Source organism: Brachypodium distachyon, chromosome 2 (genome assembly GCF_000005505.3).
Source record: "Brachypodium distachyon strain Bd21 chromosome 2, Brachypodium_distachyon_v3.0, whole genome shotgun sequence".
Lineage (NCBI taxonomy): Eukaryota > Viridiplantae > Streptophyta > Magnoliopsida > Poales > Poaceae > Brachypodium > Brachypodium distachyon.
Window position 1 is genome coordinate 31344783 of NC_016132.3, and position 26925 is coordinate 31371707.

A 26925-nucleotide genomic window follows, 5' to 3' on the forward strand; every position below is an offset into this window, starting at 1 on the left:
TTGGCCCCAATCGAACGCTGTTACGGGAGATCCGAGCAAATGCTATTTTAAACTTTGTATCATGTCGGTTTACACATATTGTAATCGGCGATGTAACTATGTGGCTGATGCCCTAGCGGTTTCAGGTGCGAAGATGGAGCATGTGCCCCAAGCCGTATGGCCGGGCCGTGTTCCTACCTTCGTGCAGTCTCACGTCGCCAACGATTTGGTTGGCACGTCTAAGTAATAAAATATATTTTTCTCTTAAAGAAAAGAACGACATGGATGTGGCTTATCTATGGTACCGGTATGTTAATCAGGTAAGGAAATTATAGGCTAGAATATTATATTCCAATAAGAATTATACAGCTCTTTTTGATACACACACGAACCTGCATCGTTATTAATGAATTAAAACTACATATATAACCCTGCAACTAGTAAAGTACGCTGAATTGCTAACAAATTAAGAAATAGTACTAGATCTAATTTAAGAGTAGAACTTGAAAGTCTTGGCATCAAGGATGATTTGGCGCAGTCCACCGATGGGGGCCAGCAGCATGAGCAGGACCCCGAGGACGATCAACACCCAGTTGACGATCCACGTGGCGCTGAACCTGGCGGGCTTGCGCAGCATGAGCCAGATGACGCAGGGAAGGAAGTAGGTGGTGGGCGCAAACGCGAAGCCTCCGAAGAAACCCAGCAGGCCGTCGAAGAACGGGAAGGTCATGCCGACGAACATGGTGAGCGCCACGTAGGCGGAGCGGGCGACGAGGCGGAGCGGTAGTCCGGGCGCGAACTTGAGCTTCTTCACCAGCACCGTCTCCATCATGTCGAAGACCGGCATGGCGAACACCTGGTAGCTGCCGATGACGTGGACGACCACCATCATGTTGGCGGCCGCGATGAGCCAGCGTGGCTTCTCCAGCGTGATGAGCACGTTGGGGTCGACGGAGTTCCCGAAGGCGTAGTAGCCCCCGAAGGCGACGCAGAAGTAGCAGAGCGCCACGGCGGCGTAGGCGACGACCACCCCGCGCCACATCGGCTTCTTCGATGGCTGCTCCGGCGTCGAAGGGATCGTCGCTTGGATCTCCAGCACCACGCTGTGGCCCGCGAACGCGAAGGCCACCGCCCCTAGCCCGTTCAGCATGCCGAAGACCTGCCCCACCGTGGTCGTCGCCTTCAGCCCGTAGTCAACGGCCGCGCCCACGTGGCCCTTGACCGCCGACGTGAAGAAGGCGACCATGGAGTAACACAAGGACATGACGGCGGCGGCGGCTGACACGCCAGAGATGGAGTTGAAGTTGGGCATCTGGGAGAGCACGAAGTGGACGGCGCCGAAGATCATGATGAAGAAGGTGAGGCGGATGTCCTTGCACCTGCCGTTGCAGACGAGGTCGTGGAACTTCTTGAGCGACTGGCCGCCCGTGACCATGTACACGATGTCGGTGCCGACCTCGACGATGAGCTGCTGCGGGACGATGATCCAGAGGCCCAGCTTGTCGCCGAAGGCGTGCTGGCCGAGCTCGTGGTACCGGTCGAACCGCTTCCCGGGCACCATCTCGTGCATCTCCACCAGCTGCCACAGCGTGTAGAGCGTGATGACGAAGGAGGCGACGATGACGGCCACTCCTGGGCCCCAGCCGAGCTGGGCCATGGCGAAGGGGAGGCCCAGCACGCCGGCGCCCACCATGGCCGTCACGTTGTGGAACGCCGAGTAGTACCACTTGGCCGTGCGCGACGACGTGATCGGGAGCCAGTCGTCCAGGTTCACGTCCTTGAGCTTCTCCTCTGTTCTCCGCTCCTTCACCGTCTCCGCGTACTCCTCCATGATATCCGATTCCCGCGACGACATCGTGATTACGTCCGGCGGATCGAGTTGTGCGTGTGCTAATTGACGACTCGAGCCGCGCACACGGGTTAACTGCTATGGGAAGTACGGACGTGGGTTGCTAGCTACCTGCCCATATATAGTCGGCAGCAGACATCGAAACGCGTTCGGTTTGCGTACGATAAGACATGCATGCGACTCGGGCTGGGCGACCCACGATACGTACTGCCGGTTATCTCTTGTCCGTGTCGGATCAACGTGATTGCTTATATTGCTGTAACTGTAAGCCCAAGGACTAAATTAGGATGGATATCGGATCGTGTGTTGTTATCGTATACATACATATCATGTATTATGAATCGTATTAGTGTTACGGACTAATATGGGAAGAGAAATTTATAAGCCAGTCAACAACAACCGATTTTGTGTCGTTGTCGGTGTGGAACAGGCAAAAGGTTGCTCAGAGCGAGCGAACACAAGTAAAGTACGTTTGTCTCGTTCGTTTGGCATGTTCGGTTCCATGGTCTAGTGGTTAGGACATTGGACTCTGAATCCAGTAACCCGAGTTCAAGTCTCGGTGGAACCTTTGTTATCATTTAATTAGTTTTCTAATCGAACGAATTCGATTACCCATGTGGAGTTTATTTTTGAGAAACTGCACACATAAACGCCGATTTAGGTAAAGAGATACTCCAGTAAAGAATGCGCATCCTCGTTTCGGTTCACTTCCGTTCCGTTGTCTTCGGCATTCTGCCGTCTTGGCGTCATCTGTGATCTGTTCGACCGTGCTACGAAATCACGATTCTATCTCCGCGCGCTCGCGGCTCCTCCACACAATCCCCCAACACGGACGTCTGGTTCCACTCTCCGCGTTAACTACCAATGGCTGCGGTCGCGACCGTCCTCTGCGGCGGCGGCGTTGCCGTCGCCGTCCGCCAGCGGTTCGGCGGCCGCCGGGCAGCCCCGTCGCTCAGTGCTGGCGGTGTCGCCGTCATGAATGGCGCCAACGTCGTCCGCGGGAGGCAGCTACTCCCGGCGCTATTCCTCGCTCCCTCCCTCCGCACCCTATCTTCTTCCGCCAGTAGGCAGCAGCTCCGGGCGCCGGCTTCCGCCTCCTCGTCTGACTCCACGGGGTTAGTATCGATCTCCTGCCTTCCCGCAGCTTACGCACTCTGTACCGTGGATCCGTGAAAGCTGCACAGCTCCATTCTTTACCTAGGGGTTTCTCCGTTGAAGATTACTGAATTCGATGTAGACACCCAGTTACCCAATCGCCACTTTAATCTACCAGCTCTAATATTCGAATAGAAGAAATAAACCAAGTAAATTGCTTTGTTTCCCTGCAGTTGCTCTCTTTTGATAGTAGTACTAGATTGTCGGAAAGCAATGGTTAACCAGGTGGGCATTTTTATAAGCAAACTATAACATGAGAACATCGCGGAATGTGCATCTACTAATATAAAACATATAAATACCACTTTAGAGCATTTTTTTAGCTAAGGGCATTTACAAAGTTAGAGTTAGTAAGTAGCTCAAATTTTTACACTTCCATGTCATCTAGAGTTAATACTAACAACTTCTTGCAAGTTATAACGATACACCAAGAGTCAGCAATATAACGATACAACCCAACAGCTTGAGCTTTTGGGTGAAATGGTTAGATGCATGCAACTTAATAGACTCTAGAGTTTCAAGTCTTCATAAAACATATGAAGAGTTATCTTTGTTCTTTCTCCTCCTCCAAGTCAATAATAATCATACATGGTAGGGTGGAGAATCAGCTCATGTTTCACCTTTGTAAATGCCATAACCCTCTATCTTTTTAATTGGAGGGCTAAAATTGAAGTTGGACCCTTACACTTAAATCATGTTTTGTGTTTAATACTCTAATTACATTTATCAGTAAGCCAATCCTCATAATCTCATCCACACCCAGTAGCATTCTATTTGGATGCTCAATTCCTATGGTTAACATGGTGTTGCATATTTATTAAGTGAGGCCACACCTGCGACGCAGGTGGTAGTGCTTGTGGCTTGTGTGTGCCTTGTACTCGAAAAGAGGAGACTATGAGTTCTATGCCGAGATTAAATATTTGTTGTATCTTTGGCTAATGAAACTCATAATTAGCATGATTCTTCGTAAATCAGAGCTTTTAGATTTTTCTTGTCACCCTAACACAATTTGCTGGGGTTACTTACAGGCAAGCAAAGACTACAGGATTTGTAGATAAGTATCCGGCCCTTGTCACCGGTTTCTTCTTCTTCATGTGGTATGCTCACTCTCCTGACCTACATGTACAATGTTTTTAGGGAAAACAGTAGGAGATTGACCTATAATGGCATATACTATTAGTAAAAACCCAGGTTGTATAGATTGCAACTACTTGGAGATGGTATCTGGACTTGTTCACCCGATATAGATGACAACATAGCAATAGGATCTGTGATGCATGAGTCGTACCATTTGATTTATGTTACTCGGTGTAGTATGACTTGACACTTTGTACTCTTAAAACTAAAATAAGATGGCTGTGTGCACCAGTCTATGCAGAGGCGGGGGGGCATGTCCTTTTTGGGAGAAAAAGATGGTATAGGGTGTTTGTGTGCTCTGTGCTGGTGTCAGGGGATAAAAGGAAAAAAAATCTTATATGAGACTACTCAGCCAATCAGACATTTGAGGGGCATATTTTCCCTATCCCAATGACATGGTCAAATTTATATCTTTCCCAATCTTCCAAGTTTGGCGGTATGCCCTAAAAAGTCCATATATGTCTTGTGTTCCAAATGTCCCACACAGCTAGAATGACAATTTCCATGAACAAGGGTACTTGAAGAATTCGTTTACAATGTCGCACCCACATGTGAAAGACGATAGCCATAGTGGTCTAATGATTACCATTTTGATATAATTTGTAGGTATTTTCTGAATGTGATATTTAACATCCTCAACAAGAAGATCTTCGACTATTTCCCCTATCCATAGTACGTGTGCGAATTCTCTTTAATGCTGAGATCAGTTTTGTTCATCATCTAAATTTGTACGAATTCATATAGCTTCGTGTCGGTGACCCATCTTTCGGTAGGAGTCTTATACTGCCTTATCAGCTGGAGTATCGGTCTCCTAAAGCGCGCGGTATTCTTACCACACCCCTAACCCATGGTTCATTATTTTTCGTGAAACTCATGAGCAGCGGTTCACCTTTAAAAAAAACATGAAACACTGGGTCACTCAAGTCTTAGAGGTTTATATGTCCATTTCTGAATGTATTACTCCCTCCGATCCATATTAGTTGTCTCAAATTTGCCCAAATATGGATGTATCTATGCCTAAAAAGCGTCCAGATACATGTAATATTTCGAAAATTAATATGGATCGGAGGGAGTAACAGAGTTATTTATCCTGTCCTTCTGATGTACAAATGACGTTGGTTCTGAATGGAGAGATATATATACACTATTTTTTTTAGAATCAGATATATAATTATAATTTTTGTTTCTTTTCCTGTCTGTAGTCAATTTAGGACCAATGTTCCCTGATATCTTACCGTAAGCTGTTATAGAGTGTGTATCTGCATATGTGAGGAATTTACAAACAATGACATGGATATCTAAGAATCAAGCTAAAATAGATACTCACTCCGTCCCATATTAAGTGACTCAAATTTGTCTAAATATGGACGCATCTATATACTAAATTACGTCTAGATACATGTAATAGAAAGTCACTTTATATGGGACGGAGGGAGTATAAATTTATATCTATGTTCAGAAAATGTTGTATATTTGTGTGAATCATCAAGTGTTTCTCAACTATGTTTTTTCTTGTTAATGGCATCATTACTGACGAGAAACAGTAAACCCGATTCTTTTGTACTTTTGTAGCCGATCAACTCGGCGCTTCTGAAGCTGCTGTTGCCAGTTGCAGTTTGCCATGCCATTGGTCATGTAACAAGCACTGTGTCCTTTGCTGCTGTAGCTGTTTCATTTGCCCACACCATTAAAGGTGCTGCAATAATATTCTGGTTTTTCCACATCTTTTCTGCCCCCTGTTTGTTGTGTTGATGTCATCCCTTTTTAGTTATGATTTCATCTTTTTAACAAATAAATGCAACACAGCTCTGGAGCCATTCTTCAATGCAGCTGCTTCACAGTTTATCCTTGGGGATCCAGTTCCGTTGACGTTGTGGTTGTCTCTTGCTCCAGTTGTATTAGGTAATTTGTGGTTAATGCACTTTTTTCTTCTTCTGAAGCTACCTGCATACCGCTTAGTTTTCTGTCTCTAACATCGTTTTCAACATGAATGCTAAGATGCTACAGTATTTGCATGTAGTTTCAGCTTCCCATGTTTTGTATCAGGTTTATCTGGTACAGGAGGCGGTAGATGTTTTAGAATACATTATTATCTATGTGATAGATTTTGATGTTCCTTTTGATATGCGATGATGTAGCGGTTTGTTTAGGTTTGTGCGCTAGCAAGATTGCTAGGATGAGGACACCGTATGCACCAGGCAGGATAGTTTTTGTGTTAACAGGAATTTTATTGCAGAATCATGTTGTGATTCCAAATATTATGAGATTTGGACCAGGGTTAACTTCTTAAATCTGATTAGGTGTATCAATCGCATCTCTCACGGAACTCTCATTCAACTGGACTGGGTTCATTAATGCCATGATTTCCAATATCTCCTTCACGTACCGTAGCATTTACTCCAAGAAAGCTATGGTTTGTGTCTTGGCCCTAATGCTTTCGCGCGTTTTCCATTCCTCCTGAACAAATACAATTTGATAACTTCGTTTCTTATTATTTCTGTTCTTTGTCCTAGACTGACATGGATAGCACCAATCTATATGCCTACATCTCAATAATTGCTCTCATTGTCTGCATTCCTCCAGCACTGATTGTAAGTCTTTTATTTATTTAACTAATAATACATATTTTATCTTCAATAGATTTATGTATGACTCCTATTCACTGTAAAAAACAAAATCCAATATTCTATGATTAGACTACCATTTTATTGAGCACAATGTCTCCAAACTGGATCCAGTTTGGACAAACAGCAGCAAGTGTAACCAGGAAACAGAAACATACCAACCAACAATGGAAGACAACATGAGGAAGAACAATAGGTAATGATTTTGAAAGGAAAAGGAAAGTGATCAACTGCAACTTCTTAATGTTAACAACCTGCAAACTCACCACCTATGTAATTTGTAATTTCATACTTGGCTACTGTGAGATGGACTATTGGCCCATTATTAGGTTTTGCAATACTGCAAGTAATGTTACAACTTCATGTTCTAGAATGTGTGGACATGTCTGCATGAAATTTGTTTATGTAATTATGTACAATTGGCAGGCAGGCCCGAGTCACATGATGTTTATGGGCTATGTGTGAGATTAGGCTGATTCTTGGATATAACTTCCTATAGAAAAAACAACTTTTGCAGTCAATTCTGCTGGAGTGTCAAATTGCTTTTCTTATATATATTTCGTATTACAATGTTTGCAGATTGAAGGACCTCAACTAGTGCAGCATGGATTCAAAGATGCAATCGCCAAAGTTGGATTGACAAAGTTGGTTTCTAACCTCTTCTTGGCGGGCTTGTTCTATCACCTTTATAACCAGGTATAAGGTTTCATGCCATATGACTTTCCTGTATTATCTCATAGTGACATAGTGTTTTTACTCAGTATAAAGCCAATCATCAAAACTATGTCACTAGATCAAGAGGATAGGAATCAACTTCAAGGGTGTCGAGTACAGTGCAACTCAGCATGTTTTGCTGCACCAGGACATGTAGTTGTTTCACATACAGAAATAAACCATAATATCACCTAATATGCATTATGCTTGTGGTATTTCTGATGATAGTTTTGTCCTTCTTACATTCATATGTTCTAATTTTGGACAACCAGGTTGCAACAAACACATTGCAGCGGGTGGCCCCTCTGACACATGCTGTTGGCAATGTGTTGAAACGTGTCTTCGTCATTGGCTTCTCAATCGTTATTTTCGGTATTTCACTTAGTTCCAATGTTTGTTTATGATCAATAGATCAATACATATGTTGCTCAAATGGCGTGTACTCTTATCAGTGGTATGTAACACTTCGCTCCATGTTGATCAGGCAACAAGATCACCACACAAACTGGAATCGGCACCTGCATTGCTATTACTGGTGTTGCCCTCTACTCAGTTATCAAGGCTAAGATTGAGGAGGAGAAAAAGGTACATTTATTCTCACCAAGAACTTCTAGATCTGAATGGTTGGATTGTGTTGCACACTTGTACAATTCCCCAGTATTTCTCTTAGGTTTGCCGTAACATGAAACTGACTCCTAGTTTTGTTGTGGGCTGGATAATAAATTAATATCCTTAGACATTTGCATAATCTAAGCCAGATATCATTTGAATTCATCATCTTTAACGAATGGCAAGCTGCCATTTTCATTTAAAGTAGGGGATTACAGCAACTATGAAAAGCTGGGCAATCCAAAGCAAGAAATTTCAAGATTATAATCTCACAAAACCAGAGGCTCCTGCAGTCCTGCTTGTATCCAAACAGTTGTCCCCGAGTGAATGAGAGTGCGAAATCTGATGCTCACAAGGCAGTGGCTTCAAAGAGATGGTGATTGTTCTCTTTTCGGATTTGCCATAGGGTTAGGATGGTTATACCATTTTCAACGATGAGTCTCAGTGCCGCCCCACAGTACTTATCACCATTTGGCAAAATTGTGGTCAGCGTTCAACATTGAAAGACCAAGCTTCTGTGTCCTGACCAAGAAAAACTGTAACATCTGTTACGGAATCATTTATTTACACGCGTACCAACACCTGTGCTGGTCAGCTTTTAGATTGTTCTCCAGAATTTTTTATGGAAATAGAAAAACGCCACAATGCAATCTTTTTATGTATTTTGATGGTAGAAATAAAATTTAGTAATGAAAAATAAGAGACACCTGAAACAAATTGTTAACAGAAATCAAACAACATAATGCTGTACTCCAAGATGACAGAAGAAGCCCAGCTTGAGTGTACCTAATGAACTTTTCATTGTCTTCCACAAAAGAGAACTCGCTTTACTCAAAAGTTGCTCCTCATATCATCTTTCCGGATTTTAGAAATAATTGTTTGCTGAATCCAATGAACAATCATATGCATAATACACAGTCCACGCATTTTAATGTTGCTTTCTGAAACATTGTATGAAACTACATCGTGTTCTGCACACCTAGCTTGGTACCTCTCATAATCTATTTTTACTTGACAAAATTCCATTTAGTTAGTTCCAACTGACATAAATCATTGAGGTTTGTAACTAGTTCAGTCTTGTGATTAAATGCAGCAAACAAAGAGTGCATAAGGAGTTGAGTGCTGTGAGTTTGGCTGGATGGCTATTTTGATCAATCTGCGTTGCCTCTGAAGGAAAGAAACTGGAAAGTTGGATAACAATCTAGGTGTCTTCTGTATCCCTGTCTATTTTGCCGATTCAGCATTGAACAGCACAAGCTTCAGATGGTTAACTAAATTAGTCCAGACAATTTTGGGGAAAACTCAATTTGCAGAGTACAAGGACTTTTAGGCGAGGATATATTCATTTTGATAACTGCTCCTAAACTAAGATACCGAGTCTTGTATTTCAATATTTTTTTAGAGTGAGTGCATCACCTTGAAAATCATGCACCAGCTGTCCAGCTGTCCACTACTTGGCAAGAATGTCAAAATGATCGTACTACATCCGTTGCCTGTTGGTGGGGGCGAGATGACACTATACCGTCTGTCCGAAATTGCTTCTTCTGTCCGATCATTCTGACATTATTGCCAAGTTGTGATTTGGTATGGGCCGCCGAAATTGTGGGACGTCCGACGTGATCCCCTCGTTACTTCCCGTTCTTCTGTCTCGAAAGTTAACACCCTCGTTCAACAAGGAAATAGCAGAGGACATTTGGGCATGAACAGATACTTCAATCTCACACTTCGTCTCGAAAGTTAACACCCATAACTACAATTTACAAGCTACTCCATCCCTGTACGGTACTGCACGAACCTCCGAAGGCGGCCGCAGACCGGCTAACCAATCATTCAAACCGGCGGCTGAGACGACCGCCCGTCGACGACGACGGCGCGGCAGATGGGGCACGTGGAGTGCGACCGCAGCCACGTGTCGATGCACTCGGCGTGGAACAGGTGCTTGCACGCCGGCAGCCGCCGCACCATCTCGCCGGCCTGCACCAGGCCGATGCATATCACGCACTGCGCCCACCCTGGGGACCCTGCCGCCTCGCCGGCGCCCCTCTTGTACGCGAACGCCGGCAGCAGCAAAGCAGCGGGACGAAGGTGAAGATTGTCCAAACCACCGCTGCTGCTCCGAGCAAGACGCGCTCTGCCGCCAACGCCTGCCGCGGCAGCAAGCCTCGCCAGCGCGGCCCGCCTCCGAGCCCTGAGGTAGCAGACGGAGAGCGCGACGGCGAAGGCGGCGATCGCCGAGGCCCAGACGAGGCCGGCCACGAGGTAGAGCACGACGAAGGAGAAGAAGATGCCGAAGGTCAGGAGCACCACCAGGCTGTGGTCCCGGTCGTCGTCGTAAGGAGAAGGAGGAGGTTCAGGAGCACCGTCGCCGCGGTGGCGGTGGAACAACATATTGTTCTAGCCTAGGTGGTGTTGGTCGATCCTGCAAGGCTGCAATGCAGACAAGAATAAAAAGCTGCGTGTTGCAATTTGTGCAATGTCTTCTGATGGTGCCGTACGTGATGAAGATTTTGTTTTGACTTTTGACCAGGCCATGAGAACCGTGTGTTTTATTAGACTGTTCAAGAAGGCCCGCGCCGAGAATTCGGCCGACGAGGCTGACCAAGGGCTGGGATAGCAGGGTTTGACTTTTATTTGATTGGCTGACAGAGGTAGTAGCGTCACTGAACCCAGACAGACATGCTTGGGTTTGATGTTAACCGCAGTTATTTTTATCATGGGAGCAAATGCGTACTTACACTGGATCCTAATTCAATTACTCGTACATTATCACCCACCAAGTTTCGCCCTATTTTTTTTACTATTCTTTCTGTCTCAAAATAAAATAAATGACATAGATCTGTATAGATTTTTATACAAATCCACGTCACTTATTTCGGGACGAGGGAAATACATGTTCTGTGTAATGTTGTTCTAAATTCTTGACTCAAATTTGCCCAAATATGGATGTATCTATTCTTAAAAAACGTCCGGATACATGTAATATTTTTACAACAATTTATTTATGATTGGAGCGAGTACTTGTCTGGGAAAATCCATGGAATGATGCTTTCTATGGACACCTTAATCAATCCCATAAATTAGGATTATCCTATTTGTAACTTTTTATTGGATAACTGATTCCGTTACTGGCACAACTCTGAGGGGGAAATAATTCTGCCAAATGGAAGGTATATCCAAAAGGGCAAACACATGGCAAAACTGAGGGATCTACTGTAGGGCGAATTGACAGAACAAGGAGGAACATAAAATTAATTAATCTATACCATATAACAGAAGTTGACAGAAACAAGCTTTAGGGCTAGTTTGGCAGCAGGGGAAGGAAAATCCAGGGTTTTAGATCCAAAGAGGGGATTTTAGGGAGCAGACGGGATCCCCTCGAGGAATCTTCAAACCCGGGAAATCACCTGTGACCCCATTTGGTAACAAGGGCGAGAAATCACCCCGTGCCCCATTTGGAAACCACAAAAAAATCAGAAAAAATCAAGGAATAAAAAGGAAATAAAGCTAAATAGGTATACCAAATATAATCACAAGTAATTCGAAAATGCCTAGAACTGCTTCTCCTCTCCTTCGTCAGCACAATTTCTTACAAGCAGATCTGTGAGAAACCATAGAACCAGAGAGATTGAAAGAGGAAACGGAATCGTAGGTGCACCAGGAAGTCAGAGGAGGACGAGGCTTTGCTGGATTGAAGAATGGAAGCCGTGGGAGGATGAGCCGATCCAGAACCGGCATGAGGAAGAATCTACAGAAGGGGCCATTGGAGGAGGCAGGGTGACGATCTACTCGAGGACTTGCGATCTGCTCGGGGACGACGCGGCTGGAGGACAGGAGGAGGGAGGTGGGCCGGCGCCCGGCGGGCGCCGAAGGAAATTGCAGGAGAGAGGGGACGAACTCCTAGTCGCGGGAGGAAGACGAAGAGCTCGCGCGCGGAGGCGCTCTGTCCCGAGAGGCGCGTGGTTTCTTTCCCGACGTACCGACTCGTGGATTGTTTCCACGGGGAAAAGACAGGGAACGGGGTCATATACCCCCGCTTATGGAGGCAACCAAATGCGTCCAAAACCTTCCCAGGGTCAATTTGACTCGTGGCTTTTCGACCCAGGGAAAGGCCCGGGATCCCCGGCAGGATTGGCGCTACCCGGAAACATGCATATTTAAATACCGCGTGCACGTCGGCCTGAATAAAAAAAAAGTATTTCCGCCATTCCCAGTGTATCAGTTGTGAGCAAGACGTCTCCATCCTCAGTCAACACTGAAATCTATCCTACTCATCAAGATAGCCGCCCTATACGTAAAATTGCGACAAGCATAATCAATCAGTTGCATCATTACAAGAAATAATAATAGGATATGTTAAAAAAAAATATAGCTGTATGAAACGATGGTGCCGACAACATGATGTGGCAGAAGAAGCAAAATAATTTCCCAGACCAATAAGGTGAACTGATATAAGGACACAGAAGCATCAACAGATTTTTTTTCACTGTTGAATTAATATGTTCCTGGTTACATAATCACGCCAATATAAGTTTTCAAGTACACTTCACTATCTCCTTCCCCCTATCTTCAGTTGGATTCTCTTGGTAACTTGGTGCATTTATGAAGCGGACCACTTTGCTTATTTCTACAAATACTTGGGTTTTGATGACCATATAAGAACTGTGTATCCCAGATGGTACTCAAAAGCAAAAGTCAGAAAAAAGAATACAAAGTTAAAACTCAGACTGAAGTAGGTTTGCACGGTTGTGGCGTCAAATTATTAGTGCAGAAGTGCAAGGAGAAATCATGTGCAGAATCCAGGTGCAGCAGGTTGAGGACGAGCTGCGGCTTAGAAGTTCGACTAGGACTCGGCAAAGGCAGAGATAAAATCAGATCCAGCAAAGCAGCAGGAAGCAAATAGGAAACTAAAAATGAGCCCGTTCCCTAGCCTGCTAGGCATTGTACTTTTATTGACATTATTCAAGCAAGAAATAAACCTCGATCTTCCTACTGCTAATTCCTACGGCCCTATCGACAACCGTTACCTACTCACATGTGATGCTCTAGCTTGCCGGTGAATCATCCACGCAATCTACGTAGCAAAAGCACTCGCATCAATACAAAAAATGTAGATTAAGTAATAGTTTCAGCTCAAGGTGACAAGGTACATTGATTATGAGAATAACTTACCCATTTACTGTTGCCAAATGAACTGATGTGCATTTACAAGAGAATGATTCCTAAAACATACTCCCTCCGTCCCATATTAAGTGACTCAAATTTGCCCAAACACGATGTATCTATGTTTAAAATGCGTCTAGATACATGTAATATAAAGTCACTTAATATGGGACGGAGGGAGTATAAATTTATAGGATTGTTGCCTATAATTAACACGTTCCAGAACTTTTAAGAACTGCTCATGTTTGAGCATGTGTGTAGAGAAAACCAATCAATCTCAAAAACTTCTATTTCAGAAACAGCTGAAGCTTAATGTTATTACACTACATACCTACTGATCCCAAGACAACAGTAATATTTGGAAGCATATCAGGTCATACACTTCATTCTAAGGATTCCAAACAGAAGTAGCAGGTTCATAATAAACCTCAAATTAATACAAGTCGACAGTTAATGTGTTCTCCGGTTAAAGTGCCATGCAAACTGATCAACAGCCACCATTGCTTGTGAAGCCGAACAAAGAGAACCATCATACCTATGCATTAAGATATCAATATGAAAATAAACTTTGGCAGACCCCAAGCTGATTTCTATTAATTAAATGTTGAACAAGGAGATACGTACATGGAGACTAACAAATAAGCCCCAATCTGCATAATTATAACTCCTTCACCTTCTGGCTTTTCCGAGTTAACACAACGAGCACAAAACCAGTGATTGTGGATTGAGGTGACTAAATCTACACATGTGTAACATACAATCACGACAGTGCTGGAGATAACAATGTATAATTAGCTTTCACCTATCTTTAAAGTATGAAAGATAACTTAGACGAATAATGCTAGAAACTCACATAGGTTTGGCCCAATAGAGAAAAATTCCATCTGCAGATTATTCCTCCTAAAAAAGTCAATGAATGGTTGCAGATCAACAGCTGTAAATTTTGTTCCCTCTTGCTCTGCTCTGCACAGTTGAAAAAGTTTGTGAATTTAAACTTAAGGGACTTGAAAGTTCACGTAACTTAATGAATATGTTTTTTGAGGAAAAGGCCCATTTTACCATTTGATTAGACATAAACAAAGTTAATTTTCTAGAATGCTAAACAAAGTTAATTACATGCAAGGATTTCAAGTAAAAAAAGCTAGGTCGGCCCAGCTTGCAAGGCCAAGGCCATACCCCTAATAAATAGGATTTACATATATTTGAGATTGAGATATCTGTCAAATCTATGAATTTATAAACGCACATAGATAAACTTGAATCAAAATTACTAACGAGGAGAGTAAAATTGTATATATATTATTCAACATTCAAACTATCTCCCTTGTTGCTGCACTCTGGAACAATCATTTTGGCATTCCAATTGCATCTTCCAGTAGGTGCCACTGGAAATAATGCTAATCTTAAACTACTAAATTGCTAATTTTATCGTTCAATCAGAAGTTGAAACAAAAATGTTTGTTATCGTTCTAAATTCATCAGTTGAAACTCCGAGCCAGTTTCAATGACAATTTATAGAACTATGAATAATTCAGAATTATCTGTGACAGTTATCTGATTTGTTTTGATTTTGTTTTCGAATTCTTCATGACATTTCTGTGCTCGGGATTTCCTTCGCTCGCCCTTGTTTCCCAAATGGTGATTTCCCGGTAGGGGAGATCTCCCGTTGCGGGAGGGGATCCCATGTGCTCTTAGAAATCCCTCGTATGGACTTGCTACCCAGTGTTTATTTCCCTAGCAAGCAACCAAATGAGCCCTAAATTGGCCGTGCTCTCGGCGTCAGGGATGATACTTACACGATGGGGAGGAGGCGAGACGGTCCCGTCGGATCGTAGTTGAGAAGCAACGCTGCCTTGACCGGCATCCCTGCAAAGAGGATGGGGATTAGTTCACACACAGGAGAGAGTAGAAGGAGCAGCGAAGCGGGAGGGAAGGGGATACCGGAAGAGCCGACGTGCTTCCCGGTCCACTTCTCCCACGCCCGACGCGCCCACGTCCAGTCCGCAGCCATGGGAGGAGCGGTGTCCGCCGCGACGGGGAGGCGGCGCAGGCGGGACTGCCGGAATTTTTTCTTTTGAGGAAGAAGAAGCTGGCGGAAGTGAAAAGCCTCGAGTTGGTAGTGCGGTCGGTATCATGGGCTCTTTTGGCAGGCCATATGCAAATGTAAGCTACGACTATAGGGGGCTCAACGGGCCGTCATGGCCCAGCCGACGGCTAATCGGGCTCGGCACGGTCTGGCCCCCAGGCCCGTTTATAAATGGCCGTGCCGGCCTGCTCTGGCGAATCCCAGGCACAGGCACGGCCCAGTAGCCGGGCCGGACCGGCCTAGACCTGTTTAGCCTGCGGACCACGAGGAATTAACAAATGTACAAAAAAGAAAAAGCTAAACGGGCCGTGCTGGTCCAGGCGGGTCGCTGGCCGGCACGGCTCATTTAGTATCGTGATGGGCCGGGCAACTGGTCGGGCACGGTAGGCTCACAGCTTTTTTTTGGCACGGCATGTTGGCTGTTACTATCGTCTTGTTCTTCTTAGCAAATGCAGCTCGGTACTTGGGTATTCCTCGACGGGGTTTTCCCTGGTGAAAGATGATCGTTTGGATGCGTAGGTGAAAATGATTTTCTAGCACGACCCCTCCGTGGTGTCTCCAAAAAGATAATCTCACGCCTTCGTCTCTCTTACGTTCTTGCACCGTGGCTGCAGTTGCCGCCGACGCCACCTCCATCTCCGCCTCCTCTGGCGATATCTAGGTGGGAACCCATGGGGAGAAAGTATTGGAGAAGGGGGTCTAGATCGTGAGGGGAGAAGGCATCTTAGATGTATTTTGAATGTCACCATCGAGCAAGTCTGTTAGTGGTGATATTTTCATGTGGCTAGTAACAATGTAACATTTCACTGCTGACATACCACATCAAAAGGCCTGTTTGCAAAGAGGAACACCACTAATGGAATGTATAACCTGTGACAGGCAGCCTGGCCCATTGATAGTGACTACTATAGCAATGCTCCGGAGACCGCCATGTTTACCTGGCCCATCAATGCATCTTCGGTCTTGTTTGATTGGGCTTAAAACTGCTTTCTGACTTTTGTCTTATAAGTCACAAAAGCACCAATAGGTGCTTTCGGTTTTGGTTTTTGACATTTGACTTGATATTGTTAGATGATGGTATAAGCAAAAAGTTAAAGTCAAAAGCAACTATTTAGGTGCTTTTGTGGCTTATAAGCCAAAAGTCAAAAGACAGTTTTAAATCCAACCAAACAGGGCCTTCACTGACGTGCCAACGACCTATCAGTGATGAACGAGTCGGTCACTGGACACACGTCACAGATGAGGGTTTAAGATCTGTCAATAACATCATGGTTTATAACAGCGAAGCATGATCCGTTACAGGAGATATGTGTTCCACTATTGCAGATCCATCCGTCTTATTTAAAGCGTTCAGCACGCTCATGAGTCATGACATACAGATAACATATTAATCCTTAGCTTTTCAGGGAGATGAATCCGTTGTTGATCATCCACTCCATATTCCAGTGGTCGTTAACATTCTTGAGAGTCCAATAGGACCACCCAAAAGTGGCCTGCCCATACACATCCATTTGCGCCTTGGCATACTTCTGGTATTCTTCCTTTGCTGCATTGGGCACCTTCCACTCAGCCACCCACTCTCCTGAAAAAAACATGGTATAAGTAAGATATTTCTGGAGCTACATGTAAATATAAATCGCGTCAAATATTTGATTTCCCCTGTTTGAACATTTTTCTGCTCTAGGCATTTTTTCCATTTTCTTTCTTTCTTTCCTGCAGTAGATTAAGCTTACCGACAAACGTGAGAGGCCCATTTTGCGCGGTGATAGAGCCGAGATCGCTGGAGAAGTTGGTCCTGATGAAATCGATGTTCTGCTGCACGGTGAAGTTATCAAACATGGAGTTGAACACCGTGTAGTAGTGCACGTCGAGGACGGCTCCGTTGAACCCTCCGGCGAACCCGAGAAGCTCGGTAGTGTTGCCCCCGGTCCCAAGCCGGTTCGACATGATCACATAGGCCCCCGACGAGTGCCTCCTGACGGCGTCGTAGCCGTCGCGGTAGTACTTGGTCAGGCTCTCGAATGACGTTTTGGGCGCCAGCGGCTCGTTCATCAGCTCCATTGCCAGGAAGCTCGGGCTCTTGGCGTACCTGGACGCCAGGAACTCGATGACTTGCACCGTCTCGGCGATGTTGGCATCTTTGGTTCCCCACTCCTGTGTGCCGTCCCTGGAGGAGCTGTGCTCCCAGGGGTTCTGTGACCCGGGAGCCGCGTGCAGGTCGACGATCACGCCCAGGTTGTATTTCCTGTTGAATTTAACATTTTGCAAGATGGAAGATTTCTTGATTTGATATGGTCCCCTGGTTAAGTGCATCTTGGTTTGAGGCGAATTCAGACTTACTCGGCCCATTTGAACGCCCTGTCCAAGATTTTGAGAGAACCTCCGACGTAAGGAGCCGGAGGATTGGGGTCGCTGGCGATCCACCACCCCACCGGGATCCTCACTGCCGTCAGCCCACTTGCTGAGATGAACCTGAAGTCCTCCTCCACTATGTATGTGCTCCAGTGGTTCTGCCAGTTTGCAAAAACATGGAGTTATTTTGAATTTTAAAAAATCAACTACCGAGCATTATTTTTACTGGATTGGAATGTTTATGTTTGGCCGTTTTTCCACTGAAATGTCGTTTTCTCTACACTGTAGATACATATACGATGGAAGAAGCGACAACTCGTACTACGGATGGCAAAAGCACGAAAACGCATGTGATCGCTTGTCCAGCATGTTGCGATATTGCTTCCAAAGTCCGGGCAACACGGAGCTATTCGGCGCATCATGAATAATCGTCCCTATCCTTTTGTTTCCTTGCCCCTAGCAGGCGTGCATGGACCGCCTGACAACACGGATCGACCTCCTCTCGAAATCATAAACAATTGGCAATTGGGCAATCAATCAACAAGGCCGGTGGGCCGGGCACAGCCAATTTGTATATCTCGATCTTACCCTGAGAACCGGTGTAGCCTTGGACGTGCCGTAGCCGTTGCAGATCTGGTACTCCCCTTGCAGCTCCCCGGCTTTGGTCACTGCAAACACCGACGGGTCGTCGTCGCCCCAGCTTGTGCTCTCGCCGTAGTCTGCTGTCACCGAGCCATCTTTCTTTGCCTGCCGTAAGTGTGATGGTAAGGATTAGTTGACTTGACTAAGGCAAATTAGATCTCATTCCCTCCCCGGCCGGGCAAGGATTGACTTGTACTGCTTTTGAACAGGATATGCTTATTGATGCCTCAGCCAAACATGCTGCTTTTGGCTTAGCGCCAGACTTAAGTACAGGCAAGACTCATTGGTATTGCGGATTTGTCACGCCAAACTTAGAGTACTAGTGGCATTTGTTAAAACAACTAGCAAAAGCCCGTGCGTTGCTACGAAACAATAGAAAATTGTATCAGAACGTCAAATTAATTGCCTCAGACTCATCTCATCGCCGTCCAAGTCCCGCGTGGAGCCACCGGCGCGCACGAGCCGGTGGAGGCGGCGGTCGGGGCCCGCGACGGATCCGCGGGTCCGCAGCCGCCTTCCTCACATGGACGACGCCGACGCGCACGAACTGGTGGAGGCGATCAAGAGCGGCGGCGGGCGCCGGCGAGATCCCAAGGGATAGTAATTACTGTGCCCGCGCGTTGCTACGGGTCAATAAACTCACAAAAAAACTGGAGGAAAAGAAAATAACGGACAGTGACATATTGGTTGTAATTTTAACCGGAGAAAAAGAAAATAACGAGTAGTGGCATATTGGTTGTAATTTTAACGAAGTTAACCTACGGCGACCGCAACTGCGACCGTACCATCACCACCAACTCCAATTTAATAAATAGTAATAGATTTAAGGGGAAAGACAACATTCTATTGAATACCACTAGCTCTATTCTTAAATATAAGATGCTCTATCTTTGTCTTAGATCAAACATTTTAAAATTTAACCATTTTGTAGATAAATGTGCTACTATCAAGTATCAAATACGTATGTTGTGAAAATCTGATTTACTAAAACTTATCTAGAGTATAAACGTTGGTAGATTTGTTTTTATAAGTTTGGTCAGACTACGGAGTATTTAGAAACCGAAAGAGTAGCTAATGCGAGTCGGAGGCAGTAGATTTTTTTTATAAATTTGGTCAGATTTAAGACAAAATTAGAATATCTTATATTCAGAAACGTAACTAATACGAGCACTTATGAGTTGAACACAAACAGAACCATCGACAGAAAAGGAAAGTTCGTTGTGCCGGAGAGCCGACCCACTACGTACTACTAGACGCCACTATGCGAGTGCGCGCGCTCTTTCTTATTTATACCTGCAAGAAGGCCCCGTTTGGCGCTCTAATCCGCGTCCTGTTCTTGTCGCCGGCGTTGCGCACTATCTGGAACGCCTCCGACGGCCCCGGCAACGCCGCGGTCGCCACCACCGTGCCGTCGCTCCCCACGCTCACGAACTGGCCACCGAACACCTTAAAGTTGAACGTCGTCTCGTTGATCCTCCACAGCTGAATCAATCAAACCTCTGGGTTAGACAGTTAGACTTAGCGCACAAATTAAATTAAGCAACAGTACGTAGACTACGGTAAAAGATGACCAACGACCTTGAAAGTCTCCCAGCCGGAGGCCTGCGCCCTGTTGGCGCTGACCGCCGCGCCGCCGCCCTGCTCGGCGGCCAGATACATGCCCCTCGCTGCCGACTTGAACTGCAGCTGCGTTCCATCCTGTTCATATATACAACGTACTTACATAGTAAGCGCTAAGCACGTATAAAGCGCATGCAACGTATTACACGAAGCTAATTAAGCGCGTGGAATTACAATTTTTTGACGTACCAAGAGATCTTTGTTTGGGATGCCGTCGAAGAGGGACGGGAGGATCCAGCCCTCGGTCACAAGCCAGCCCCCGAGGCACACCGCCCGGACGGGCAGCCGGAAGGAGCTCTTGGACGACGGCGTCCTCTTGGCCTGGGACAGGGAGCACAGCCAGCAGAAGCACAGGAGAAGGAGCGAAACGTCGTGGACGACGCTGCGTCGTCGGGCCATTTTGATTTTTTTTTGGCTGCTTGAGTGGCTGTGTTGTGCTCTGCTCTGCCTCTGCACTGCTCTGCTCGCATATATGGGTGCGGGATTTTTGAATGATGACTAGTGCGTCGTCCGTGAAGATACAAGATTACAACGGAGGCTGTCATTGTCATAGGCGACGCCGACGGCTAGTTGTTTCCATCAAACAAGCTGCCAGTCAACTTTCAACGCGTTCAGTCAACTGTTTGAAAATATTATGACGAGAGGAAAATATGTATTATTAACTCTACAGAAATATCTATTTAGTATCTCTCGAATCATTTAGATATAAGTCCATATTACATTAATCCTGAACTAATCGCATAGTTTAAAATATCCTTGACTCCAATACCGCTTAGTACACAGACTCTAGCTATCCATACCGTTCTAATTACCCCCTGACCTACACAAAAGATGGTTTTCGATACGTGACAGGTTTTGACCTGAGTTGACAACAACATCTTCTTCTCAATCTTTAGTTGAAATGCGCTGAAATTTTAACAGTACACTAACGACAACATTTATGATTTTGTGTACTTTTTTCAAAATTTTCTAGCAACTTTTTTTGATTCTGACTAAAAAACATTAGTTGATTCGGTCAAAACTTGTCACATATCTGAATACCATCTTTGAGGAGGTAATTTAAACGGTATGAATAATCGGGGGTTATGTTCTAATCGGCATTAGAGTTTCGGAGATAATTTAAGCTTTGTGACTAGTTAGGGTTGTAATGCAAACTTATCTCAATCATTTTAAGATATTAACAAAACAGTTGTCCTGCAATGAATTAAATTGTGGTCTCTAGCAAATCAAATTCAACAAATGCCCCGATTAAATTGGATTTGAAAAATCGAATAGAACATATCATAACTAAGAAAAAAGAAGCCATTTTGGACATGGCTAGGGCATCGATCGTTTCAATAGAAAAGGATAGTCTTCTCACCCATACAGATCAGATAAAAAGACTATGTGACGTCTCAAAAAGCGTCTGCCATTGCAATTGTAAATGCCCACAAATTACAACCCGGCCTCTCACCAATAAATCGATGGGCACGTATAACTAGAGAGGACTTCCTTCTCTTGCGACCTATTCCAAGGGATATAAAAGAGTGAGTTGCCGAAAAATTTATCCGGTGCACTCATAAATTTACCACTGGTAATCGAGCACGTGTGTTTAATATAGAAAAGTTAAAACTGCATCATCTTTATCTTTACTCTTATAAAAGAGTCAATCCGTAGCGATGGTCCGTCACCTCCTTTTGTCATAAAAAAAACCCTCCTCACCTTCTATTTTTTGTAAATAAAAATCTTCTCAGCTCTTTGTAATGCAAACAATTAAAGTTATTGCAAAAGACTCGCAGGGTGACAATGTTCGTTCTTTACTCTTATATAAAAGACTCAATCGGTGGCGGCGGTCCGTCACCTCCTTTTGTCGTAAAAAACCCTCAGCACTTCTATTTTAAAAAAAAAAAACTTCTCATCCCATTTTAATGCAAACAATTAAAGTTATTACAAAAGACTCACAGGGTGATGATGTTCGTCACTGATTTGGAATAATATCAGATGGTGCCATTAATATATAATGATCATTTTAGTCTAATTTAGTGAGTAGTCCAATTTGTTTTATCCATAGCAAGGTATGGGTATTTAGCTAGTAAATAACAAATATTTCTCATTCAAATTTCAACCTAATGTTAACGTGCACAAAAATAAAGTGCATTATTAAATGGTAAATATCTCATCCGAGTTTGTTACTTCTCCACCAGGAACTGCAAAAAAAGAGAGTTAGAATGAGGGATCACAATACTTAATCCACAATAGGAGAACTAAACTTGAAAAGTTAATGCACAGATGGATATAAAATATTATTATAGCATGACTCAATCAGTCCACATGAAGCTACACCATATATTTGAATTAGCAATTCATGGATTACATGAAAAACTAAATAGGCCAACCAGACAAGGCTGATGTTGTACACTTGTACTCGTAGTAGCCGTCACAATTGCTGTCAAAAAAGACCAACCTCCAACCTAAATCCTGCAACAATAGAATAAGACGAATGCATTGGTAGTACCGAAGCCAAAGTTTCAACCTTTTCTGTGACTTGAGCAATCTTTGTTCGCAGTCAAATACGTTGGTCATGTCAAATTATGTATAAATCCTCAAAATATCCAAAATGAGGTAAATATAATATGCAAGAGATATATACGGAATTCACATGTACAGCAAATATAATCAGGTGAAATCAGAAGACATGGAACAAGATGCACAGTGAAATAATATTACATGAAAATGATATCTGCGGTGCCACTTTGCAGAAGTTACAAGACAGTGCTTGTTAATATGTTAGGCTTCGTTACGTGAACAATCGGATTAGCCATTTTAACCAGTATCTATCGAGCGACAAATATAATCACCTACTTTCGTTCATCCCTTTCAAGCAACGAGAGTAAAACATGCAGCCTTTCCTTCTTTGTGCAGATCTGTACTTTTTGATCATGTTGAGATTAGAGAAGAACTTTCAGGAGCATGAAGACATTGGTTATTCCTGTGCATCTAGTCTGTCAGATTGTGTAGAATGTCAGGGAAATATCCAATGGGATCAACGAATAAAACAAAAGGATCAAACTGCGATGCCATGTAAAAGAACTAAATCTGTGGGTAAGTGCCTAAATTAGTTATAATAAATCACAGAGCACAGGCCAATGATTCTCTACTCAATCAAGTTTCAATGATTTAGCCGATTTCTAAATGCTATCTCTGTTCCTGAGTACAAGAAGTCCTAGCTTTGTCCTAAGTAAAGTTTGACCAAGTTTGTAAAAAAATGTATCGATATTTATAATATCAAATAAGTACACTATGAAAATATATATTATGATGGATTCAATAAAACTAATTTGGAGTCATAAATTTTGGTAGATTTTTCTATAAATTTGGTCAAATTCAAGAAGTTTGACTTATGACAAAGCTGTGACTTCTTACGTTTAGGAACGGAGGGAGTAGCATTTACTGTTGGTGTTGGATTAAGGAGATACATCTCCATTTTAACTTGTGAATAACCAATGCTAGGAAATATAGCAAGTGGAGACATATAGAAGTATCTTAACCAATGACGACATAATATATAAAGAGGCACAAAACATCGACTTCTAATCTGACTAATTTTAAGCATTTGATGCGTTACTGAACATGCCCTGATACCAAAACAAGTAGCAGAGTAATTTTGAGTAAATACACAGCAGCAGTCACTTATTTTCTTACTGATTTAAGAACCTTGCCTTCAATTTGTCAGGAGCCTGTTTTAATTTCCCACTTCCATTTATCAGAAGAATACTAATTCCTTCCCCGGAGGAGACAAACTCTTATATCCGGATATATACAAAGACCTAGATTCATTAGGTAGTCAGATAGTGGTTATTAAAAGTGACCTCTTTGCAGTTTGCACACCATAACTTACGGCATCCAGAAGAGGATTATCAAATGCAAATTGGAATTCAGAATGGGAAGGATACATATGAACCTCTTTGTTTTATCTAGTACTCCCTCCGATCCATAAAAAGTGTCGCCCATTTTGTACTAAGTTAGTACAAGTTTTGTACTAAGTGGGCGACACTTTTCATGGATCGGAGGGAGTAGCTAAAAGTTAATCACAGTTTCTTAGTTTATCAGACAACAAAGATCGCAAAATAGACAAGTAAAATAGTAAGGTCTGCAAGTTATTTAAAGAGTTCTGTTGCAACTCTAAATTTAAATAAAAAAGGAAGTAGCAAACAAACTATTTATGAATTAAAGACTTGCAGACAATCCACCTGCATGAGCTTGTAGAAGTTACCAGTGTAAGGAAAATCTTGTCTACTATAGACCATAGGTAAATTGTCACGTGCTTGGGAACCAGGAAGCTATGGATTGGAACGGAGGTTGTAGTCGTAGTAGGTTAGAGGGCGAGGCTGGTAGCCACGCCGCCCTATGGCTGGAGATCGGGGTGAGAGAGAGGCGCAGGGCGCAGAGGAAGGGGATGAGAGATTAGACTAATTATTCTGCTTGCTTTATTGATTGACTAGGGTGGGCTATAAATAGCCAATTACAACTTGGGAAAGAAGAAAAGAACTCTAATTAGATCAGGTCGGCAGGGTAACCTTCTACGGGACAAAACCTTTCCGACTTAGATCCTATTTCTTAACTTAACTAGCAAGCAATTGAACTAAACACAAACTAGGGCTGAGGATCTGCAGCAGGGCGAGCCCTACGCTGGTAGGTACGCCCCCACATGACATCTCCCCCTCCATTATGAAACAGCTCGTCCTCGAGCTGGAAGCCTGGATAGCGAGCCTGAAATGCCGGAACGTCTTCCCATGAAGCATTGGCAGCAGACTGGCCTTCCCATTGAATCAACACTTGCTGCAGACCTCTGCACAGGCGGGCGCGCAAGGCTTTGCTGGGCGCTGGCTGCACACGGCCGTGGAAAAGGGGAGGCAGTGCCGGCGGTCCTTCCGGCGGCGACCCATGATACTTCTTGAGCAGACCCACATGAAATACATCGTGAATGCGGGCACGGGCTGGTAGCTCCAGACGATAGGCCACCGAGTCAATCTTGGCGATGATCTTCAAAGGGCCATAATATTTAGGAGCCAACTTGCCCTTGGCTGTAGAACCCAGAAACGCTGCTGGCCGATGGTGAAGGCGCAACCAAGCCCACTCACCAATGTCAAAAAGACAAGGGGCGATGCTTGCCATCATAATAGTGCTTGTAATGTTGCACTGCCTGAAGGAGCCGACCATGCACGTCCTGGAGGAACTGATCACGATCAACAATCTGGCGCTCCACCGCTTGATTACAAATCTCCCCTGGAATGTAATCGCGGAACGATGGAGAATTGCGGCCGTAGACCACCCGGAACGGAGTATCCCGTAAAGCCGAGTGGTTGGATGTGTTGTAGCAGTACTCGGCCCATGACAACCACTGGAGCCATTGGCGAGGCCGATCACCGGTGAGGCAGCGTAAGTACATGGCGATGACCCGATTAACAGCCTCGGCCTGCCCATCAGATTGCGGGTGGAAAGCCGTGCTCATGTGAAGACGGGTGCCTGAAGCTGCGAATAAGGCCTTCCAAAAATTCAAGGTGAACACCACATCACGATCTGACACAATGGATACCGGCACTCCATGGAGGCGAAGAATGTTGGTGAAGAACGCCTTGGCCACCGTCTCAGCTGTATAGGGATGCGCCAGTGGTATGAAGTGTGCATATTTGGAGAAACGGTCGACAACGGTGAGGATGACACTTTCGCCACCGACCTTAGGCAGCCCTTCGATGAGATCCATGGAAATATCCTCCCAAATGCGGGAAGGGACTGTCAAGGGCTGAAGCAGACCGGCTGGATGAAGCTGCTCGGTTTTGTTACGTTGGCCCACCTCACATGCGCGGATATAATCTTGAAGCACCACGCGGGCCCGAGGGAGGTGAAAATCGCGACGGAGACGGTGTAGCGACTTTTGGATGCCCTCATGGTGGGAGTCATGGGCAGCAGCCAGCACCTCGGCCATCAATGGAGATGATGGCGGTACATAGGCCCGGTGCTTGAAAGTAACAATGCCGTCGATGAGAGCCCAAGGGGCGCTCAGCTCGCCCGACTGGAGCTGCTCACGGAGTGCCACCAAAGTTGGATCAGATCGTGCCGCCTGTCGGAGGGCGTCAAAGAGGTCAAAAGCCGGTCCCGTGATGGCACAGGCATGGCCCGCAGGCGCGTCCCTGCGAGAGAGAGCGTCGGCCACAATATTCTGGTGGCCCCGGCTTGTATTCCACAGTGAAGTCGAACCCTAGGAGCTTGCCCACCCAGTGGTGTTGGGGGTTGGTTGCCAGGCGCTAATCGAGCAAGAACTTGAGGCTATAGTGGTCCGTCTTGACGATGAAAGAGCGCCCCCAGAGGTACGGCCTCCAGTGCCGCACTGCCTCGACCAGACCAATCAGCTCACGCTCGTATGCCGCAAGGGAGGCGTGACGAGGAGCGATAGCCCGGCTGAAATAGGCAATCGGACCTGCACCCTGGTGCAGCACCGTGCCGAAACCAAACCCGGACGCATCGCACTCCACCGTGAAGGCTTTGGTGAAGTCAGGGAGCTGCAGAACCGGCACCGTGGTGAGGGCGGTCTTGAGAGCGAAGAAAGCGTGGTCAGCCTCCTCCGACCAAAGGAAGCTCTCTTTTTTAAGCAACGCCGTGAGTGGTGCCGCGATGACGCCGAAGTCGCGGATGAACTTGCGATAGTAACCGGCAAGGCCCAGGAAGCCGCGCACGGCACGTACTGACCGGGGCTGCGGCCAATCGACGACGCCCAATACCTTGGCGCTGTCCATGGCGACGCCGTCAACCGTAATCACGTGACCGAGGTACGCCACTAATTCCTCACCAAATGAGCACTTGGAGCGCTTGAGGAAGAGTTGATGAGTCCTCAAGGCCTCCAGGACAGTCTTGACATGACGAAGGTGGTCCGACCAGGAGGAGCTGTAGATCAAAATGTCATCAAAAAATACGAGCACAAAGAGGCGTAAGAAAGGACGGAGCACATCGTTCATCAATGC

The 26925-nt window shown here is 45.0% G+C and overlaps 5 protein-coding genes and 1 non-coding gene across 7 annotated transcripts; 2 read left to right on the forward strand and 4 right to left on the reverse strand.

Moving 5' to 3' along the window:
- Positions 1–365: 365 nt before the first annotated feature.
- On the reverse strand, positions 366–1898 carry LOC100822737 (lysine histidine transporter 2). Its single transcript, XM_014898582.2, has one exon. The coding sequence runs from the start codon at positions 1832–1834 to the stop codon at positions 470–472; it is 1365 nt and encodes a 454-aa protein (XP_014754068.1). The 5' UTR covers positions 1835–1898; the 3' UTR covers positions 366–469.
- A 426-nt stretch (positions 1899–2324) lies between these two features.
- TRNAQ-CUG lies at positions 2325–2396 on the forward strand. The gene has a single exon. It is a non-coding gene; the product is annotated as a tRNA-Gln (tRNA).
- A 153-nt stretch (positions 2397–2549) lies between these two features.
- Positions 2550–9515, forward strand: LOC100836639 (triose phosphate/phosphate translocator TPT, chloroplastic). 2 transcript variants are annotated; one of them, XM_003568663.4, is made up of 12 exons: positions 2607–2943; positions 4012–4080; positions 4727–4792; positions 4865–4943; positions 5693–5813; positions 5927–6022; positions 6421–6533; positions 6634–6711; positions 7324–7440; positions 7731–7830; positions 7943–8043; positions 9161–9515. In XM_003568663.4, the coding sequence occupies exons 1-12, from the start codon at positions 2693–2695 to the stop codon at positions 9176–9178; spliced, it is 1209 nt and encodes a 402-aa protein (XP_003568711.1). In that variant the 5' UTR covers positions 2607–2692; the 3' UTR covers positions 9179–9515. The 2 variants fall into 2 exon arrangements, 1 of the variants encoding a protein (XP_003568711.1); XR_002963320.1 differs by lacking the exons at positions 7943–8043; positions 9161–9515 and adding an exon at positions 6817–6940 and having other exon boundaries at positions 2550–2943; positions 7731–7756.
- Positions 9516–9897: 382 nt separating this feature from the next.
- On the reverse strand, positions 9898–10455 carry LOC100823052 (RING-H2 finger protein ATL39). Its single transcript, XM_024458811.1, has one exon. It carries the CDS (start codon positions 10453–10455, stop codon positions 9898–9900), a length of 558 nt encoding a protein of 185 aa, XP_024314579.1.
- A 3030-nt stretch (positions 10456–13485) lies between these two features.
- On the reverse strand, positions 13486–15342 carry LOC100836950. The gene is made up of 5 exons (XM_003568664.4): positions 15169–15342; positions 15024–15093; positions 14081–14190; positions 13852–13966; positions 13486–13762 (listed from the first exon to the last, which is right to left on the reverse strand). Exons 1-5 carry the CDS (start codon positions 15236–15238, stop codon positions 13678–13680), a joined length of 450 nt encoding a protein of 149 aa, XP_003568712.1. The 5' UTR covers positions 15239–15342; the 3' UTR covers positions 13486–13677.
- Positions 15343–16553: 1211 nt separating this feature from the next.
- LOC100823369 (probable glucan 1,3-beta-glucosidase A) lies at positions 16554–20394 on the reverse strand. The gene is made up of 7 exons (XM_003566360.4): positions 20117–20394; positions 19886–20005; positions 19601–19789; positions 18254–18412; positions 17654–17823; positions 17047–17558; positions 16554–16895 (listed from the first exon to the last, which is right to left on the reverse strand). Exons 1-7 carry the CDS (start codon positions 20324–20326, stop codon positions 16708–16710), a joined length of 1548 nt encoding a protein of 515 aa, XP_003566408.1. The 5' UTR covers positions 20327–20394; the 3' UTR covers positions 16554–16707.
- Positions 20395–26925: the final 6531 nt, after the last annotated feature.

Excerpts from the sequence above, each read along its gene's own strand:
- LOC100822737 (XM_014898582.2), bottom strand. The coding sequence starts at position 1,834 with ATGTCGTCGCGGGAATCGGATATCATGGAGGAGTACGCGGAGACGGTG.
- LOC100836639 (XM_003568663.4), top strand. The coding sequence starts at position 2,693 with ATGGCTGCGGTCGCGACCGTCCTCTGCGGCGGCGGCGTTGCCGTCGCC. Across the intron at positions 7,441-7,730 it reads TCTATCACCTTTATAACCAG|GTTGCAACAAACACATTGCA; the intron begins GTATAAGGTTTC and ends TTGGACAACCAG. Across the intron at positions 7,831-7,942 it reads CTTCTCAATCGTTATTTTCG|GCAACAAGATCACCACACAA; the intron begins GTATTTCACTTA and ends CATGTTGATCAG.
- LOC100823052 (XM_024458811.1), bottom strand. The coding sequence starts at position 10,455 with ATGTTGTTCCACCGCCACCGCGGCGACGGTGCTCCTGAACCTCCTCCT.
- LOC100836950 (XM_003568664.4), bottom strand. The coding sequence starts at position 15,238 with ATGGCTGCGGACTGGACGTGGGCGCGTCGGGCGTGGGAGAAGTGGACC. Across the intron at positions 15,094-15,168 it reads GAAGCACGTCGGCTCTTCCG|GGATGCCGGTCAAGGCAGCG; the intron begins GTATCCCCTTCC and ends TCCTCTTTGCAG. Across the intron at positions 13,967-14,080 it reads CTCTATTGGGCCAAACCTAT|ATTTAGTCACCTCAATCCAC; the intron begins GTGAGTTTCTAG and ends ACACATGTGTAG.
- LOC100823369 (XM_003566360.4), bottom strand. The coding sequence starts at position 20,326 with ATGGCCCGACGACGCAGCGTCGTCCACGACGTTTCGCTCCTTCTCCTG. Across the intron at positions 17,824-18,253 it reads AGGCTACACCGGTTCTCAGG|AACCACTGGAGCACATACAT; the intron begins GTAAGATCGAGA and ends GCAAACTGGCAG. Across the intron at positions 16,896-17,046 it reads TGGGCCTCTCACGTTTGTCG|GAGAGTGGGTGGCTGAGTGG; the intron begins GTAAGCTTAATC and ends TGTTTTTTTCAG.